This window comes from Orcinus orca, chromosome 6 (assembly GCF_937001465.1).
Source record: "Orcinus orca chromosome 6, mOrcOrc1.1, whole genome shotgun sequence".
Taxonomy (NCBI): domain Eukaryota; kingdom Metazoa; phylum Chordata; class Mammalia; order Artiodactyla; family Delphinidae; genus Orcinus; species Orcinus orca.
Window position 1 is genome coordinate 33,547,639 of NC_064564.1, and position 21,402 is coordinate 33,569,040.

Consider the following 21,402-nt stretch of genomic DNA (forward strand, 5'->3'; position numbering starts at 1 on the left):
AAAATGTAAAATCAGAATTTTATAAAGAGCCCAAAGAGACCTTAGAGTATCTTCAGCCCAAAGAGACTGTCAAGAGTATCGTCTTTTTATTTTATACTTGCAAAAGCTGAGACCTACATGAGCTTGGCTGGTTCCACCTCTAACAGATATTTACCAAGCACCTACTATGTGCCAAGCCCATCACTGGCACCAGGGAAGCAGCTGTGAAAAACGCAAAGCTCCTGCTGTGGAGATTCCATATCAGCGGTAGAGACAGAAAATAAACAGGTGGGCTCATGAATAAGCAAGGTGATTTCAGGTATGCTATGAGAGTGCCTGGGGTGGAATGGTTTGGGCTAGAGCATTACACACAGAAGAAAATGTGCTGAAGTGGGCATGAGCTTCGCCTGCTGGAGGAACAGAGAGAATGTCATTCTGGCTAGAATGAGCAAGTGGTAGAAGGTAGGAAAGACAACGTGGAGGTAGGCAGGGAAGGCAGAATCAGTTCCTTCATTCATTCAGTAATATTCACTAAGCACCTGTTATATGCCAGGCACTGTTCTAGGCATTTGCGATACAGAAGTGAACAAAGCAGATCAAAATTCCATATGTCGTGAAGCATCCATCCATATTCCTGGAGCATACCCAGAGCCTTCTAGTGGATCAGTAAATAAACTGGTAGAATTTATATTAAGTCAGATGCAGCTGTGTGGTCAGGAGAAAAAAATAAGGAAAGGGAATTAGGGACTATGGGCATGGGGAAGAGTTTTCAGTCTCAGCATGATCAGTGAAGTCTCATTAAGGAGGTGACAGTTGAGCCAAGGGATGAATAATGTGGGGGAGATGGGGGAAGAACATTCCAGCATGGAAGAGTAAGGAGTTTAGGTGGGAATGGTACTAGATTGTGTAGGGCCTTTGTGGCCACTGCGGAAGCTCTGAGGGAGCTTCTGGAAGGTGTCAAGCAAAGGAGTAACATGATCTAACTCCCTCTAGCTGCTGTGTTGAGAGCAGATATTGGGAGACCAGCGTGGAGGTAGAGAGACCATGATAAATAGTTTTCATTTTAGTCTAAATGCAGTTGGGAGTCCCTTGGAAGGTTTTAGCATGGGTAGTGACATGGCATCATTTGTATGATTAACAAGATTTCTTTGGCTCTGGGGTGGGTGAAAAACTGATGGTATTGGAGCCAGGAATGGATTGTAATAGTCTAGATAATTTTAAGTGGTGGCTTGGACTGGGGTGGAGGGTAGCAGTGGATATGGAGGGAAGGGATGGATTTGGGTTAGTTTCTGGTGTTCCTAGGGCTATTGATATTCTTTACAAGGTCTATTCGTGTGTTGCAGCATGCTTGCTGGTGTCCGTGGGGAACAGAAACCCTCCCTCAAAGAAATTAGAATGAATAGATACATAAACATGGATCATTTCATATACAATGCAAGCAAATGAAAGAAAAAACTTAAACACCTACCGTAAAAAACAAGAGAATGCTATTATAGGCTTTGGGGGAGTGTTGACAGTTACGTCAGTTGAAGTTTGAAGATAAGTCTCTGCTTTCTGCTCTTGACTAAGTAGTGTGCTCGCTGACCACGGCAGTCAGTGCCTCCAAAAACATATGTCTTCTTGTTGGAAGCAGGACCAGTGAACACTGGTTAAGTGCTGGGAAGATGAAGGATAGTGTCCGACCAGAAAGAATTTATATGAGACATCTCATGCTCTAGCCTTTTCATCTTTAAAATTTTGAGTTCCATGATTGAAGGAGGAAGTTGAGTTTTTATCTCAGCAAGGCAAAGCCCCTTATAAGCAGATATTTCACATTTCCGTAATGTAATATACAGTTGGAGGGCCCTGTTCAAAAAACATTGTTTATTCTCTCATTTCAAAATAGTTTAGGAGCACGTTTTTGAGGGGAAGAGGGTTGGGGTGATTTGGTTATAACAATAAACCATAGAAATCTGATCCAATCATTAGCTGTTTGAGGACAGAATGTTGTGTTGTAGGATAGAAGGAAGGACCTTTCTGTAGTCACCTAATTTGCAGGACTACGGGAATGTAGCTCAGGGGATGTTTTTTTCTCTTACAGTTTGAGTAGATTGTGTCTGGTTGGGGTACAAGACTGATGGGTGGTCTTAGTTATTTGTTAGTTTTAGGTCGTTGAGATGCTAAATTTACCTGGCTGGACAGAGAGAGCCTTTGAAGGACTTGGACTGTCAGACCCTGTTGGGGTGAGACGGAGAAGCACGAATCTGTGGCCACCTGGTGACACTAGTGGTTCTTCGGAATCACATTCATGAGGGTTGTGCAGGCAGTCTGGAGTTGTTATTTTTGTTGCTTTTTTTTTTTTTTTTTTGTAGCACGCAGGCCTCTCACTGTTGTGGCCTCTCCCGTTGCGGAGCACAGGCTCTGGACGCGCAGGCTCAGCGGCCATGGCTTACGGGCCCAGCCGCTCCGCGGCATGTGGGATCTTCCCGGACCGGGGCACGAACCCGTGTCCCCTGCATCGGCAGGCGGACTCTCAACCACTGCGCCACCAGGGAAGCCCTTGTTGCTATTTTAATACTGTTCTCTATGACATGTGAAGATTTACTAATGATGCTTAATAAAAAATATAAACTTAGCTGTATTCAGTTCAACAAGTATTTGCTCCATATTTGCTGTGTGTCTACTTTTATGCAATCGAAGGCTTTAGGATCATTTCACACAGTGGTTTCCAAACTTGCTTGGTAATGTGAATCACTTGGAGAGTTTTTTTTTTTTTTTTTTAAAGATATTGAATCCGATTCTCCAGTGGTGGGTGCTGGAAGTCTATATTAAAGAACAAAAACAACCCTAATTTTCTCTTACTCTGATGAAAACCGGCTCTCTCCTGAAGATGCTGTTCCATTTGACCCCTGGAAAGGAGCTGGATCCTGGTCACACCCCAGGTGTGGCCAGGAGGTGGAGTTGAGTCCTCGTAGCTTCCCACTGCCCCTGCTCTGTGGAGAGTCCAGACTCAGCACTCACTTTCTGTCCTCTCTGTAATGGCTCCTGAGCTTCTGTGGCTCATTTAGTGGAGTCCTGGTATTCCTCTCCACCCAGACTCGCATAAGCCTTCAGGACTTTGGGATACGCACGCTGAACCATCACAGCCCGCCTTGTCCCACATCCCGTGGTCACTCCTAGGGCCATGTGCTCAGTGTGACCCTGCCAGCCACTCCAGTCCCTGTGCAGGATGTCCACACTCTGCGCTGCAACCCAGCTCATTTCTGCCACATCACCCTTCAGGCATCCCTTCCCTCCTGGTCCAGCAGGAGGGCCCCTGCGCTGGAAGCCACAAGGCTCCTTTCCAGCTCCCGTCTTGGCTGGTACTTGTCCTGCACAGCCTACCTTCTGCATCCTTCCTTCAGCATTGAGCAGCTCCGACTGTCCTGGGAGAAAAAACACTTCCGGGCTGGCTGGGTTGATGTTGAATTGATGATCACAAGCTTCAACCGGCTCTAGTACCACCTGCTAGTTTCTTCTGGGGGATTGCTTTCCTTGTCACAGAAAGGACTCCTGCCCACTTTCTCTTTTACCCTGAAACCTCCCACACCCCCATCCTCCACTCTCCTCTGACACTTCATTGAGGAAATTGAAACCGTCAGACGATGTCCCCTTTCTGCTGTGATGGAGGGAGCCTCTTGTTCCTGTGGAAGGTCCAGCTCCCCACTTCTGGATGTCCCCTTCTGCCGGCTCCTTTCATTATCCTCCTCTATTCTGCGTCAGCAAGCTCTCTCTACCGGCTTAAAACATGTTTAGGTTTCTCAAGCAAAAATAACCCTCCCTTGGGTTATTAACCCACCCATCCACATGGGTGCTCATTTCTCTGTTCCTTTCAGAGTCCGACTCTTCAAAGAGTTGTGCACACACACTGTCTTTACTTCCTTGCATTCACTCCTAAAATAATTCAGTTAAAATTGGGAGTTATTTAAATACAGAAATGTACGAAGAAGACAGTAATAATATTGCATAGTCCCACTACCTAGAATCAATATTTTTTTAAAGAAAAGTCATTCTGTGTGATCATGATAAAGAATTCAAACAAAAGAAAAATATTAGGGTAAAATTTAAAAAATTACTAAATTGACATTAGGCGATAACTTCAGACATCTTTTTAGATAGATGGATGGATTGGAGAAAGATTAATAGACTGAATTACTTTTTATATAAAGTATATATTATAGATGCTGCTTATTTACTCATTTCTTTATAAATTGTTTTCTTTAATCCAAAAAGGAGTGGGAAATGGAGTGCGGGGGGCTTTTATTTATTTAATTTTTTGAGGATCACCTAAGTCCCTCCACCACTTTTTATTATGAAAAGTTTCAAGCACACAGAAAAGTGGAAAGCAAAGTACAATGAACACCCATACACATACCACTGAGGTTCAGTAATTAACATTTTGCTATATTTGCATTTTCCCCTGAATGATTGAATATAAGCTGCATACATCATGACACTACACTCAGATATTTCAACATGCCTCTCCTGAAATATGGATATTCTCCTACGTAGTATCCTTTTTGTTCTTAACAAATTTAACAGTAATTTCCTAAAATAATCTACTACCAAATCTATAATCATTCCAATTATTCCCCAAGATTATTATTATTATTATTATTTTTTTTTGCGGTACGCGGGCCTCTCACTGTTGTGGCCTCTCCCGTTGCGGAGCACAGGCTCCGGACGCGCAGGCCCAGCGGCCATGGCTCACGGGCCCAGCCGCTCCGCGGCATGTGGAATCTTCCTGGGCCGGGGCACGAACCCGTGTCCCCTGCATCGGCAGGCGGACTCTCAACCACTGCGCCACCAGGGAAGCCCTCCCCAAGATGTTTTTATGGTTGTTTTAAACATTTGAATTAAGATCCAATCAAAATTCATGCAACGCACACAGTTATGTCTTTTTAGTTTATTTTCATCTAGAAAAGTCCCCCGTTCCACCTCTTTCCCCTGAAACTGAATTTGAAAAGCCTGGGCCAGGTGTGTTGTAAAGTGTCCCATATTATGGGTTGTCTAATTTATTTTTTGAAGTCTCACTTAACTTACTCTCTGTTTTTTAAACTGAAAGTTAGATCTAAAGGCTTGATTACATTCAGATTAAACAGTTTTTGGCAAGACCACGTTATAGCCGACCCTGTAAACTTCAGCTTGCATCATATGAGGGACTGTGCTACCATTAGTCATGCTGGCTGTGTTTGAAGGCTTACTTAAGGTGAGGACTGCAAGTTGCATGCACGTATGAAATGTAGTTTAACTGAACTGAATGGAGAAAAGAGAAATTAGAGTTCAACAAAAAGAATTGTTGACGTTCAAATATATATATTTTTCAATTTCTGATGGTATATATGGCTTCTCTGCTATGAATGATGACGTTTGCATACTTCTTCCCATGTTTCCGCCCCTCCGTGTCTTCTTTTACAGTGTAGCATCCTATTGTGTAATTATAATCCCACAGTTGTTTGAATCTGTTCCATATTAAATGGATACAGTAGTCAGCACCCTTTTATCACAGTGTCTCCATTCCAGAGTTCATTATTTTGATTTGATTCCTAATTGGTTGATTCTGATGTATGGTAGTATTTTTATGGAGAGTTCATGGCTGCTGTATTAATTGTGTTGAATATTCTTAACAGCTTTTTCTACAACAAGTGTGCTCTTAGATCTGGAGAGTTTACTTATTCTCCCCATGTCAAGGAAACAAATTTGCCTTTTATAGTTTAATCATTTTCTCTCTTTACTGAGAGAACAGCACAGCAATTAGCCCTCTCTGCTGGTATCTATCTTCTATATCTGTTTATGTTTGAGAGTTTGTCTTTTCCCTACTCATTCACTGTGATTACCTCATCTTGGTAATTCAGTTTAAAGCAGTGGCCACTTAGTTCTGTGTTGTTTCTAAATGGTTCATGTGGCAGTTATGTGTGTTTTTTCTTACATCTTTATTGGAGTATAATTGCCTTACAATGTTTTGTTAGTTTCTGCTGTATAAAAAAGTGAATCAGCTATCTGTATACATATATCCCCATATCCCCACCCTCTTGCGTCTCCCTCCCACACTCCCTATCCCACCCATCTAGGTGGTCACAAAGCACTGAGCTGATCTCCCTGTGCTATACGGCTGCTTCCCACTAGCTATCTATTTTACATTTCATAGTGTATATATGTCCATGCCACGCTCTCACTTCTTCCTAGCTTAACCTTCCCCCTCCCCGTGTCCTCAAGTCCATTCTCTACATCTGCGTCTTTATTCCTGTCCTGCCTCTAGGTGCTTCAGAACCTTTTTTTTTAGATTCCATATATATGTGTTAGCATACAGTATTTGTTTTTCTCTTTCTGACTTACTTCACTCTGTATGACAGGCTCTAGGTCCATCCACCTCACTATAAATAACTCAATTTCGTTTCTTTTTATGGCTGAGTAATATTCCATTGTATATATGAGCCACATCTTCTTTATCCATTCATCTGTTGATGGACACTTAGGTTGCTTCTATGTCCTGGCTATAGTAAATACTGCTGCAGTGAACATTGTGGTACTTGACTCTTTTTGAATTATGGAATTCTCAGGGTACAGGCACAGTAGTGGGATTGCTGGGTTGTATGGTAGTTCTATTTTTAGTTTTTTAAGGAACCTCTATACTGTTCTCCATAGTGGCTGTATGAATTTACATTCCTACCAACAGTGCAAGAGGGCTCCCTTTTCTCCACATCCACTCCAGCATTTATTTGTAGATTTTTTGATGATGGCCATTCTGACCGGTGTGAGATGATATCTCACTGTGGTTTTGATTTGCATTTCTCCAATGATTAGTGATGTTGAGCATCCTTTCGTGTGTTTGTTGGCAATCTGTATATCTTCTTTGGAGAAATGTCTACTTAGGTCTTCTGCCCATTTATAGATTGGGTTTTTTTTTTGATATTGAGCTGCATGAGCTTCTTGTATATTTTGGAGAGTAATCCTTTGTCAGTTGCTTCATTTGCAAATATTTTCTCCCATTCTGAGGGTTGTCTTTTTGTATTGTTTATGGTTTCATTGCTGTGCAAGAGCTTTTAAGTTTCATTAGGTCCCATTTGTTTATTTTTGTTTTTATTTCCATTACTCTAGGAGGTGGGTAAAAAAGGATCTTGCTGTGGTTTATGTCATAGAGTGTTCTGCCTATGTTTTTCTCTAAGTGTTTTATAGTGTCTGGCCTTACATTTAGGTCTTTAATCCATTTTGAGTTTATTCTTGTGTACGGTGTTAGGGAGTGTTCTAATTTCATTCTTTTACAAGTAGCTGTCCAGTTTTCCCAGCACCACTTATTGAAGAGGCTGCCTTTTCTCCATTGTATATTCTTGCCTCCTTTATCAAAGATAAGGTGACCATATGTGCATGGGTTTATCTCTGGGCTTTCTATCCTGTTCGACTGATCTACATTTCTGTTTTTGTGCCAGTACCATACTGTCTTGATTACTGTAGCTTTGTAGTATAGTCTGAGGTTCAGGCGCCTGATTCCTCCATCTCTATTTTTCTTCCTCAAGATTGCTTAGGTTATTTGGGGTCTTTTGTGTTTCCATACAAATTGTGAAATTTTTTGTTCTAGTTCTGTGCAAAATGCCAGTGGTAGTTTGACAGGGATTGCATTGAATCTATAGATTGCTTTGGGGAGTATAGTCACTTTCACAATGTTGATTCTTCCAATCCAAGAACATGGTATATCTCTCCATCTGTTTGTATCACTTTTAATTTCTTTTATCAGTGTCTTATAGTTTTCTGCATACAGGCCTTTGTCTCCCTAGGTAGGTTTATTCCTAGGTATTTTATTCTCTTTGTTGCAATGGTGAATGGAAGTGTTTCCTTAATTTCTCTTTCAGATGTTTTCATCATCAGTGTATAGGAAGGCAAGAGATTTCTGTGCATTAATTTTGTATCCTGCTACTTTATCAAGCTCATTGATTAGCTCAGGTAGTTTTCTGGTAGCATCTTTAGGATTCTCTACATATAATATCATGTCATCTGCAAACAGTGACAGCTTTGCTTCATCTTTTCTGATTTGGATTCCTTTTATTTCTTTTTCTTCTCTGATTGCTGTGGCTGAAACTTCCAAAACTATGTTGAATAATAGTGGTGAGAGTGGGAAGTCGTGTCTTGTTCCTGCTCTTAGAGAAAATGGTTTCACTTTTTCACCATTTAGAACAATGTTGGCTGTGGGTTTGTCATATATGGCCTTTATTATGTTGAGGTAAGTTCCCTCTGTGCCTACTTTCTGGATGGTTTTTATCATAAATGAGTGTTGAATTTTGCCAAAAGCCTTTTCTGCATCTATTCAGATTATCATATGGTTTTTACCTTCAGTTTGTTACTATGGTGTGTATCACATTGATTGATTTGTGTATATTGAAGAATCCTTGCATTCCTGGGATAAACCCCACTTGATCATCCTTTTAATGTGCTGTTGGATTCTGTTTGCTAGTATTTTGTTGAGGATTTTTGCATCTATCTCATCAGTGATATTGGCCTGTAGTTTCCTTTCTTTGTGACATCTTTGTCTGTTTTTGGTATCAGGGTGATGGTGGTCTTGTAGAATGAGTTTGGGAGTGTTCCGCCCTCTGCTATATTTTGAAAGAGTTTGAGAAGGATAGATGTTAGCTCTTCTCTAAATGTTTGATAGAATTTGCCTGTGAAGCCTTCTGGTCCTGGGCTTTTGTTTGTTGGAAGATTTTTAATCACAGTTTCAATTTCATTACTTGTGATTGGTCTGTTCATATTTACTATTTCTTCCTGATTCAGTCTCAGAAGGTTGTGCTTTTCTAAGAATTTGTCCATTTCTTCCAGGTTTTCCATTTTATTGGCATATAGTTTCTTGTACTAATCTCTCATGATCCTTTGTATTTCTGCAGTGTCAGTTGTTACTTCTCCTTTTTCATTTCTAATTCTATTGAGTCTTCTCCCTGTTTTTCTTGATGAATCTGGCTAATGGTTTATCAATTTTCTTTATCTTCTCAAAGAACCAGCTTGTAGTTTCATTGATCTTTGCTATTGTTTCCTTCATTTCTTTTTCATTCATTTCTGATCTGATCTTTATGTTTTCTTTCCTTTTGCTAACTTTGGGGTTTTTTTGTTCTTCTTTCTCTAATTGCTTTAGGTTTAAAATTAGGTTGTTTATTTGAGATGTTTCTTGTCTCTTGAGGTAGGATTGTATTGCTATAAACTCCCCTCTTAGAACTGCTTTTGCGGCATCCCATAGGTTTTGTGTCACCGTGTTTTCATTGTCACTTGTTTCTAGGTATTTTTTGATTTCCTCTTGATTTCTTCAGTGATCTCCTGGTTATTTAGTAGTGTATTGTTAGCCTCCATGTGTTTGTATATTTTACAGATTTTTTCCTGTAATTAATATGTAGTCTCACAGCATTGTGGTCAGAAAAGATACTAGATACGATTTCAGTTTTCCTAAATTTACCAAGGCTTGATTTGTGAGCCAAGATATGATCTATCCTGGAGAATGTTCCATGTGCTCTTGAGAAGAAAGTGTATTCTGTTGTTTTTGGATGGAATGTCCTATAAGTATCAATTAAGTCCATCTGGTCTAATGTGTCATTTAAAGCTTGTGTTTCTGTTTTTATTTTCATTTTGGATGATCTGTCCATTGGTGAAAGTGGGGTGTTAAAGTCCCCTACTATTAGTATGTTACTGTCGATTTCCCCTTTTATGGCTGTTAGCGTTTGCCTTATGTATTGAGGTGCTCCTATGTTGGGTGCATATATATTTATAATTCTCATATCTTCTTCTTGGAATGATCCCTTGATCATTACGTAGTGTCCTTCCTTGTGTCTTGTAACAGTCTTTATTTTAAAGTCTATTTTATCTGATATGAGTATTGCTACTTCACCTTTCTTTTGATTTCCATTTGCATGGAATATCTTTTTCCATCCCCTCACTTTCAGTCTGTATGTGTCCCTAGGTCTGAAGTGGGTCTCTTGTAGACAGCATATATACGGATCTTGTTTTTGTATCCATTCAGCTGGTCTATGTCTTTTGGTTGGAGCATTTAATCCATTTACATTTAAGGTAATTATCAGTATATATATTCCTATTACCATTTTCTTAATTGTTTTGGGTTTGTTTTTGTAGGTCTTTTCCTTCTCGTGTGTTTCCTGCCTAGAGAAGTTCCTTTAGCATTTGTTGTAAAGCTGGTTTGGTGGTGATTGATTCTCTTAGCTTTTGCTTGTCTGTAAAGGTTTTAATTTCTCCATTGAATCTGAATGAGATCCTTGCTGGGTAGAGTAATCTTGGTTGTTGGTTTTTCCCTTTCATCACTTTAAATATGTCCTGCCACTCCCTTCTGGCTTGCAGAGTTTCTGCTGAACGATCAGCTGTTAACCTTATGGGGATTCCCTTGTATGTTATTTGTTGCTTTTCCCTTGCTGCTTTTAATATTTTTCTTTGTATTTAATTTTTGATGGTTTGATTAATATGTGTCTTGGCATGTTTCTCCTTGGATTTATCCTGTATGGGACTCTCTGAACTTCCTGGACTTGACTGACTCTTTCCTTTCCCATATTAGGGAAGTTTTCAACTATAATCTCTTCAAAATATTTTCTCAGTCCCTTTCTTTTTCTCTTCTTCTTCTGGGGCCCCTATAATTTGAATGTTGGTGTGTTTAATGTTGTCTCCGAGGTCTCTGAGACTGTTCTCAATTCTTTAAATTCCTTTTTCTTTATTCTGCTCTGTGGTAGTTATTTCCATTGTTTTATCTTCCAGGTCACTTATCCATTCTTCTGCCTCACTTATTGTACTATTGATTCCTTTTAGAGTGTTTTTAATTTCATTTATTGTGTTGTTCATTATTGTTTGTTTGCTCTTTACTTCTTCTAGGTCCTTGTGAAACGTTTCTTGTATTTTCTCCGTTCTATTTCCAAGATTTTGGATCGTATTTACTATCATCACTCTGAATTCTTTTTCAGGTACACTGCCTATTTCCTCTTCCTTTGTTTGGTCTGGTGGATTTTTACTTCGGTCCTTCATCTGCTGCCTATTTCTCTGTCTTCTCATTTTGCTTAACTTACTGCATTTGGTGTCTCCTTTTTGCAGGCTGCAGTTTCGTAGTTCCTGTAGTTTTTGGTGTCTGCCCCCAGTGGGTAAGGTTGGTTCAGTGGCTCCTTGAGGCTTCCTTGTGAAGGCGACTGGTGCCTGTGTTCTGGTGGATGAGGCTGGATCTTGTCTTTCTGGTGGGCAGGACCACGTCCGGTGGTGTGTTTTGGGGTATCTGTGAACTTAGTATGATTTTAGGCAGCCTCTCTGCTAATGGGTAGGGTTGTGTTCATGTCTTGCTAGTTGTTTGGCATGGGGTGTCCAGCACTGGAGCTTGCTAGTCGTTGAGTGGAACTGGGTCTTTGCGTTGAGATGGAGATCTCTGGGGGAGCTCTTGCCCATTGATATCCTGTGGGGCCAGGAGATCTCTGGTGGGTCAATGTCCTGAACTTGGCTCTCCCACCTCAGAGGCTCAGTCCTGAGACCTGGCTGGAGTACCAAGTGTCAGCCACATGGCTCAGAAGAAAAGGGAGGAAAAAAAGCAAGCAATCAAGAAAAAAATAAATTAATAAAGTTATTAAAATAAAAAATTATTAAAATTAAGAAGGTAATAAAAAAAGAAAGAGAGCAACCAAACCAATAAACAAATCCACCAATTATAACAAGCATTAAAAACTAAATTAAGATAATCATAAAAATCAGAAATCAGTCATTCACATACAGCAAACCCCAAGTGTACAGTTGCTCCTAAAGTCCACCACCTCAATTTTGGGATGATTCGTTGTCTATTCAGGTATTCCAGAGATGCAGGGTACATCAAGTTGATTGTGGAGATTTAATCTGCTGCTCCTGAGGCTGCTGGGAGAGATTTCCCTTTCTCTTCTTTGTTTGCACAGCTCCTGGGGCTCAGCTTTGGATTTGGCCCCGCCTCTGCGTAGAGGTCATCTGAGGGCGTCTTTTCTTCCCTCAGACAGGAGGAGGTTAAAGGAGCGGCTGATTAGGGGGCTCTGGCTCACTCAGGTTGTGGGGAGGGTGGGGTACGGAACGTGGGGTGAGCCTGAAGCGGCAGAGGCCGGCTTGACATTGTAACAGCGTGACATTGTAACTACTCTGGCAGTGGTGGGCTGCACAGGCTCCCGGAGGGGAGGTGTGGATAGTGACCTGTGCTTGCACACAGGCTTCTTGGTGGCTGCAGTAGCAGCGTTGGCGTTTCATGTCCGTGTCAGGTGTCCACGCTGATAGCTGTGGCTTGCGCCTTTCCCTGGAGCTTGTTTAGGCGGTGCTCTGCCCTCTGTGGGCAGACAGGCAGGGAATCCCCTCTAATCCCGTACCCGGAAACAATGGTCTCTTGCCTCTTAGGCAAGTCCAGCCTTTTTCCCGGACTCCCTCCTGGCTAGCCGTGGCATACTAGCCCCCTTCAGGCTGTGTTCACGCCGCCAACCCCGGTCCTCTACCTGCGATCTAAGCCCCGAATCCTGAGCCTCAGCTCTCAGCCCCCACCCGCCCCTGCAGGTGAGCAGACAAGCCTCTCAGGCTGGTGAGTGCTGGTCGGCCCTGATCCTCTGTGCAGGAATCTCTCCGCTTTGCCCTCTGCATCCCTGTTGCTGCGCTCTCCTCCCTGGCTGCGAAGCTTCCCCCCACCCCCACCCCCCATCCCCACCAGTGAAGGTCGTTCCTAGTGTGTGGAAACTTTTCCTCCTTCACAGCTCCCTCCCACTGGTGCAGGTCCTGTCCCTATTCTTTTGTCTCTGTTTTTTCTTTTTTCTTTTGCCCTACCCAGGTGTGTGGGGATTTTCTTGCCTTTTGGGAAGTCTGAGGTCTTCTGCCAGCATTCAGTAGGTGTTCTGTATGAGTTGTTCCACATGTAGATGTATTTTTGATGTATTTGTGGGGAGGAAGTTGATCTCCACGTCTTATTCCTCCACCATCTTGAAGGTCCTCCCCCAGTTATGTTGTTTTTTTTTTAAAGAAGATGTTGAGGGTAGGAGTTTGTTAATTAATTTATTTTTGCTGTGTTGGGTCTTCGTTTCTATGCGAGGGCTTTCTCTAGTTGTGGCAAGCGGGGGCCACTCTTCATTGCAGTGCACGGGCCTCTCACTATCGCGGCCTCTGTTGTTGCAGAGCACAGGCTGCAGACGCGCAGGCTCAGTAGTTGTGGCTCACGGGCCTAGTTGCTCTGTGGCATGTGGGATCCTCCCAGACCAGGGCTCGAACCCGTGTCCCTGCATTGACAGGCAGATTCTCAACCACAGCGCCACCAGGGAAGCCCCCAGTTATGTTGTTTTGATCCTCAGTTGCTTTCCTTAGATCTGTAGGTCCCCTTTTCATCTCACTTGATTGCTTTGTTATCTCAATTTTGAGCTCTTGTTTTATTGATATCTTCTTATTAAGGTGTTCCGTAGCTGGAAGCAATTACAAAGGGTGCCTTCTCTCTCTGTGTTATATTCTCTTCTAGGCTGATCTCTTTGTCTTCCTTCTGTAAGCCTTTTGTTGTTGTTGTTTGTTTATGTTGTGGTTTTATTATTTTGCTTCATGTTGCAGGTTGTATTACTGGGCAAAGAGACTCTCAGGTACAGGGGAAGTATACTGGGTGGAGCTCTTGGGACCCACCCCTGTTGGGGAGTGAGGGAAGCAGGATTAGGTAGAGGGAGAAGCTGGGCTGTGCTTTATCACAACAAAGCCTGATCCCAGGCCCTCTGGAGCTGGAAGGGCTCTACAGAGTTGTCTTGAATTGGGGTGAAAGCCCCTGGCTTTTATACCCCTGCACAGACACACAGGCTTGGAACACAGGCTGCTCTCAGGGAGTGGGGGTGCTATTGGCAAGGCAGCTTTCTTCAGCTGAGGTTGCTCTTGAGCGACTGGAGAATGAGTGCTTCAGTCCAGAAGAGGGTGTCTGGGTGGCACATCTGGCATCCATTAGAGTTCATTTTATTCTCACAGTGGTGCTGTCCAGACAGTTATTCAGTTTTCTCTGATAAGGTAGGTTGGTTCTTTATTCTTTTCTTACCCTATCTGAAATAGGTATGTTTCCCTTTGACATACAGATTGAGGGCTGAGGTGTTGCTGTTGGTGGTGGTGGTGGTGGTTTTTTAGGTGATATTCCCCCTTTTTTAGCGGCCTGAGAGAATGACTGGGAGCCAGTGAAGGGCTGGAAAATGAGTGAGCCTGGTGAAGTGATGTGCTGCCTTGTTAAGTATGGTATGAGGTAGGGGTTAAGATTCTGATTCCAGTTACCTAGGGCCATTTCCCTACTGCTTGCATGGTCATCTTTGTCATGAATCAGGTTTCCATAAAGCTATGTATCTGTCCCCATCTGTGTTCTCTTGCTTTGTCCTGTTAGACTATCATTGTGCAAATACTGCACTCTCTCATTTATTGTAACTTTAAAATGAATCCTGGGGACTCCACTGGTTGTCCAGTGGTTAGGGCTCCGTGCTTCCACTGCGGGGCACAGGTTCAGTCCCTGGTCGGGAAACTAGGATCCCTGCATGCAGTGTGGTGCAGCCAAAAATAAATAAATAAAAGAATCCTGGCATCCAGTAGAGTCATTCCTCCAACTTTGTTTTTCTTCAGGATTATCTTGGATCATGTTTGCTTTTTGCCTTTGCATTCAGTCTTAGGATCAGTTTGTCAGTTTCCACAAAATACCTGCTCGTGTTTTTACAGAGAGATTTGATTTTATAGGTCAGTGTGTGGATAATGGTTCACGGCAATATTGATTCTAATCCATGAAATTTATTTAGGGCTTCTTTAATTTTTTAAATATTGATTTATAGTTTTCTATGTAGAGGTATTTCTTGGAAATCTTTTATTAGATTTGTACCTGGGTATATTATTTTGAAGAAAGGAAAACCGTATAATGGATCTCCATGTAGCCATCATCCAGTTTCAACAACCTTGTTAAATTTATATCACTCCTCCTCTCAATCCCAACCTCTCCCCCAAGATTATTTTGAAGCAAATTAAAAATGTATTGTCATATGCATTTCAATATGAATTTCTGAAAGATAAGAGGGACTTTTTTGTTAAAAAAAAAACCTACCACCCCAATATTATTTCATGCCTAAAAAAAGTAAAAATAATTCCTTATTACCATAAAATACCCAGTTAGTGTTATTTGATGTTTTTTGGGTGCTATTGTAAATGAATACCTTTAAAATTTTATGTTCTTTGTGTTTTTATGATATATAGACATAGAAATGATTTTTTTCGTGTGTTCATCTTGTATCCAGTAACCTTGCTAAAGTTATTTATTATTTCTAGTAATTTATCGCCAGATTACTTTAGCTTTCTACATATACAATTGTGTTGTTTGTTAATATGACAGTCTGCCTCAAGGGGCAATAGAAGTTTGCCAAGTTTAGCAATGATCAGTTTAAAAAATGGAAAAGAAATGAACAAATTTGACAATTTCACTAAGACTGAAAAAAAAGTCTAAGACTTTTTAATAACTCCTATCATTATGTGTTGTATATTGTCTTCAACTTTTTTTATCAGTTGCTAATATTATTTGTTATTCTATATTTTTTGTAGTTTCCCATCACCAATTGTTCTTGGAATTGGACAGGTAAGTGAAAAAAAAAATTACCCTCTTAATTAGTTGTCAGTACACATCATGAAATTTTAAGTGCTTTTGTTTAAGACTGTGATTTACGAATTTGTTCAGCTGGCAGAGGACCATGGTACTTTTGGTGAAACAACATGAAGTAGTGACACACATCTTATTTCATTTTACAATTTAGGAGCAGTTGTATTTGTAGGAAAAAGCAACTAATTTTAACTTCCTTAATAGAATTTAATTACTCTAAAGCAAGGGGGCAGCAGACTGAAAGCCTCCAAGGTCTGCTGGGTAACAGATGAGTGTGCACAGTTTAAGCCACTGTGCCTGAGAAGAGAAAGGTTAGGGAGATGAGGTGAGGCCCACTAGGGATCAGAGAAATCTAATTTTTACATCAAACCCCCTAATTTGTAAATGGTGGCAACAGATTCATATTTTCATAAAACTCTCTACAGGCCAAACAAAACATGTTTGCACTTTCCTTCCTGAAGTTTGTGATGTTTGTTCTCAAGTGTAAGGATAAACTTGGATAAACTTTCAAACTTACCCCATTTGGCTGTTTCTGAAATTTTCCGTTAATTTGTGGCTTTTTTACTTTTTTGGTCATATGCTGATGATTTCTAGTAGGCACGTGGTAACACAGGCACCAAAGTTTTTTTGTTTTCGTTTTCCTTTAGTCTATAAGGAGAAAAACTTAAAATTATAAAAATTGTATCTGTTAACTAAATTTTAAATTGTGAATCTGGAATTTATATGATTAAACATTATTCTAGTTAAATGTTTTGCTAATAAGGTACTCTTTGCACATCATTTTAGGGAGACAAAAATCATGAGGGAACAATATCTTTCCTTAAGGTCAAAAAATTTATATCTTTATGGTTCAGTGTGAAAATATGTTAAAAAGTACTTTAAAAGATCAATAATATGTGGTAATGTGCCCTTTGTAATGCCCAAGGCAAATAAATTCACTGGATTGTACTCAATTAAGGTAAAAACGTTTATGATTTGCAATTTGTGGGGGAAGAAGCCAGCAGACCAAATTGTAAAAGTCTGAATTGCAGAATATTTTAAACAAGTGTTGGTATATTTCTGTAAGAATTATAAAGTAAGTCATATATACAAACTACAATTATAATTCAGGGTGGGCTTGTGTTATATAAATCTATTATAAGTATTAAGTTTGTACACTCAGGCTCAAGGTTTAGGATGATAATCATTTTGAAGGAGACCTTAAATTTTTGCATCCTAATGTGGAGAAAAGTAAGTTCTAAAATGTGTGTAGAAAGATGATATTAAAACTTTTTATTTTATAATAATAATCTGGAGTATTTCTGATATACCTGGTGTAATCCAGATTAATAGCATTTGAATGAGATGTTTTTGCAACACCGGCTAGATTGGAGAGAAAAATAAATCCCTTTTAAAGTTGGTTTTCCTCTTAATTTGACTTTTGTGTTATAGAAATATTATACTTTACAAAATATGTTTATGTGTGGAGTTTGCCTCCCTTCCCCCTTCCTTTCATCCCCACACTTACTTTCTGGGGTAAGGTGACCACATGCTCAGGACATAGGAAGGATGGTCTAGGATCAACAAGCAGCCTCACCGACTGTGGTCACTCTGGTCAGTTTTGGGGACACCGTTCCTTTTTCCCACTGTTGTCGTTCCTTGAGCCCCTTGAGATATCATATATACGTTATATTTGATGTTATACTTTTTGCCTATAGTTCTGGTGCAATCTATACGGTGGCAAGAAAAACAATTTTAATATTTCAAGGAATAATAGGTTTTTTGGAACATAGAAAATGGACTTTTCAGATATGTATATATTTTTGGTGAATCTCTTTTCTTTTGATGATGTGTTTGTACCTCAAATAGTCTTTCCAGATATTCTGCTGAAGTTTTTCTCTTCCCTTTTCTTTAGATGGCAGTTACCATAATGATACTATATGTGTCCAAGCTAAATAAAGTAATTCACTTCCCTGATTTTGACAAGAAAATTCCTATTAAGGTATGTGATGGAAAGTACATATAGCTGTGATGGAAGACGTAGAAATGCTATAGAATTACAAAGTGATCTTAAGAGTACAGGTCCGTTTCTATACACATGTGCTTCCTGCTGGCAATGGGTAGAAACTTCTTAATAAAGATTTCATATCATTCAGTGGTCCACTAATGTAACATAATAATAGTAAAAGTATGTGCTTAGCTGATATTAAATAAATACTATGTGTCTTCTGAAATGACAAAGCTTTCTAATAGGAATTGGCAAGCTTATCTGGTAAACGACCAGATAGCAAATAATTCGGCTCTGTGGGCCAGACCATCTCTGCTGCAGCTCTTCAGCTCTGTACCATGAAAGCAGCTGTAGATGATACATATATAAATGAATCGGTGTAGTTGTGTTCTAATAAAACTATTTGCATACATAAAAGACGGGTTAGATTTATCTCTTGGCCCCTCCCAATTTGTTGATCCCTGTTTTAAATTTTCATTTTTAGCTTGGATTGATAACAGTTGTGAGTAGAATGATGAATAAACACATTTTGATATACGTAGTTTTTTTTCCACGGTGGAACTAGAAACATGAGAACTGCCATTCCTTCCTGGGAATGTGGAATGGAACTTTTTTTTTTTTTTGCGGTACGCGGGCCTCTCTCACGGTTGTGGCCTCTCCCGTTGCGGAGTACAGGCTCCGGACGCACAGGCTCAGCGCCCATGGCTCACGGGCCCAGCCGCCCCGCGGCATGTGGGATCTTCCCGGACCGGGGCACAAACCCGTGTCCCCTGCATCGGCAGGCGGACTCTCAACCACTGCGCCACCAGGGAAGCCCGGAACTAACTTTTATTGTACAGTTGCTGGGTGACATGCATGAGGCCAGACATTTAATTCCTAGAGCAATCCCATACGACAGGTGGTATCAAATCGATCATGGTGACATTTTTTGATTTAGGGAGGTTAAATCAGACTGCAGTTCCTAGAGAGTGAGGACCTCACATGGTTTGTTCACTGCCATGTCTCTCAGGCCTGGAAAAACCCTGGCATCTAGCTCTGGATTATTCATCAGGTCGACTAAGCACACGCCTACTGCATCAATAATCAGGGACATCCACAAAAAGAGAAAAACAAAATATTGAAGTATAGGAAAGATATTAACCCAGTCATCAAAAGTAAAATCAGAATATTGTTGGGCTTGCTTACACTTAGCTTATGATATAATTTTTAAATACTTTGAACAATTGTGAAATATGATCTACACATAGGAAAAAAGGCATCATGCATGACTGTGTAGTTGAATGACTAATTACCCTTGTGATCATTACCTACGTCATGAGATGGGATCACAAAATCCTTCTTTACCCACTATTCTGACTTTTGTATTAATAATTTTCTTGCTTTCTTTGTAAGTTTTCTAAATTTGTATGTATCCTTGAATTATGTCGTTTAGGTTTGCCTATTTTTGGATGTTATATAAAGAGAATCAAACTCTATATATTCTTTTGTATGTTGCTTCTTTCACTTAATATTATGCTGGTAAGATTCATCCACATTGTTGTGTGTAGCCGTATTCTTTTATTTTCATTGTATAAATATATTACAATTTATTTATCTGTTTTACTGTTTATGGTAGTTGGGGTTGTTTCTAGTTTGGGCCCTAGAAAAATAAAAAGTACTGTTCTGAACATACTGATAGCTGGATCTTGGTGCACAAGTATTAGTCACCTAAGGCTCCCATAACAAAATACCACAGACTAGGTGGCTTAACAGAAATTTATTTTCTCACACTTCCGGAGGCTGCAAGTCCAAGATCAAGGTGCCAACAGGGTTGGTTTCTGATGAGAGTTCTCTCCTTGGCATATAGATAGCTGCCTTCTCACTGTGACCTCATGTGGCCTTTACTCTGTGCCTATGCACTCCTGGTGTCTCCTCCTCTTCTTATCAGGACACAAGTCCTATTGTATTAGGACCCCACATTTATCACCTCATTTAACCTTACTTACCTCCTTAAAGGCCCTATCTTCGCATGCAGTCACCTGGGGGCTAGGGGTTCAAAATGTGAATTTCGAGCAGATACAATTCAGTCCGAAACAGCACATGTGCGTGAGTTTTTTTGGGAAGCTTATCAAGAAGTGAAACTGCTGACTCCTCGGGTGAGCATATTGTCAACTTGAGTAGATAATGGCAAACTCTTCCCCCAAGTGGTTGTACCAGTTCCTACTCCTGACAAAAGTGCATGAAGGTCCCTATTGCTCCTCATTCTTGCCAATCCTTGGTATGCCAGTCGTTTTAAATTGTGCTGATCTGGTGGGTGCATAATGACATCTTCTTGGCTTTTATTTGCATTTCCCTGTTTATTAATGAGGTTGAGAGCCTTTTCATTTTTTAGTGCCCATTTGGATATCCTCTTTTGTGAAATACTTGTTCAAGACTTTTGCCCATTTTTCTGTTGGGTTGATGTCTTTTTCTTACTGATTTGTGTAGGAGTTTTAAAAAATATATTAATGATAGTCCTCTTGTTAGTTATATACAGCATTACAAATATATTTCCCCGCTCTGTTTCATATCTTTTTATTTTCTTTATTATGTATTTATCTTGTATTCCTTTATCATGTATTCCTTATCATGAAAAGGAATCTTAATTTTAAAAGAGTTAAATTTTATCAGTCTTTTCCTTAATAATTAATCACTATTTTTCTTATTTAGGAAATTCTTCCCTACTCTGAGGTTATGAAGATATTTTTCTAGATAAAAGATATATTGTTTTTCAGAGTTAGGTTTTTAATCTGCTTGGAGTTGATTTTTGTGGATGGTGTGAGGTAATGGTACAATTTCATTTATTTTTTCATTTGTCGCAGACTCAACTGAAAAGTTTATCCTTAATATTGTGCCACTTATATCATGGTACTATTGTTCACATATATTTCTGAGCTCTCCATGCTTTTTCATTTGTCTATTTGTGTTTCTGCACCATTACCTCACAGTCGTAATCACTATTGCTTTATGCAGAGTCTTGCTATCTGGTAGAGCAAGTCTTTCCTCCTAAGTTCTTGGTTCTTCACATTTTTATGTGAATATTAGAAGCAGGTTTCAAGTTTCATGAAAAATAACCTTTTGGGATTTTGACTGGAATTGCATTGAAGCTCTAAAGCAATTTGGAATGAGTTGACATCTTTAAAGTATTGAATCTTTCAATCCATGTACATGGTATGCATACCCCTTCTTTAACTGCCCTCAGTAAAGTTTTATAATTTTCTCTATAGAGTTCTAACAGTTTTTGTTAGATTTGTTCTGAGGTACATCTTTTTTTTTTTTTTTTTGCTATTGCATGTATCTTTTAAAAACAGGGGAATTCCCTGGCGGTCCGGTGGTTAGGACTCCACGCTTCCATTGCAGGGGGCACAGGTTTGATCCCTGGTCAGGGAACTAAGATCCTGCATGCTGCGTGGCACGGCCAAAACACCCCCAGATTATTTGGAAAGTTAGAAGTATATCCACTAAAAAATTATTCACAATGTGAAAGTTGAGAGTTATGTTTTATACGGCGGGAACTTTTAGTACTTCAAGCCTGGGAGGCAGCATCTCAAGTAACTGTGAGAGAAGTGCTCTGAGGAGGTGAGGTGAGGAGCCAGGACATATAGGAGTTTTGCAACAAAGGGCAGGTGGTCTGAACATCAAAAGATTATTGTTAATTAAAGAAAACCGGATATGTCAACTTAAGGAATTTAGAGCTTTTCTATATATGGGAAGATGCAAGAGTCTGGGCTCACTGAAATCATTCCTTTGAGATGCACCTCAGCTATCTGGGGCCAGTATCCTGTGTTTTCATAACCTGAGTTTCCTC

The 21,402-nt window shown here is 40.2% G+C and overlaps 1 protein-coding gene across 3 annotated transcripts in view; it reads left to right on the top strand.

Annotated features, from left to right (window-relative positions):
* SLC35D2 (solute carrier family 35 member D2) overlaps window positions 1-21,402 on the top strand; it is a 53,602-nt gene that overhangs the window by 1,169 nt on the left and 31,031 nt on the right. For all 3 annotated transcript variants that reach the window (XM_033411377.2, XM_033411378.2, XM_004283029.3), the window contains exons 2-3: window positions 15,535-15,568; window positions 17,484-17,570. In XM_033411377.2, the coding sequence (XP_033267268.1) occupies window positions 15,535-15,568; window positions 17,484-17,570 (121 nt within the window). The remainder of the gene's footprint in view (window positions 1-15,534; window positions 15,569-17,483; window positions 17,571-21,402) is intronic.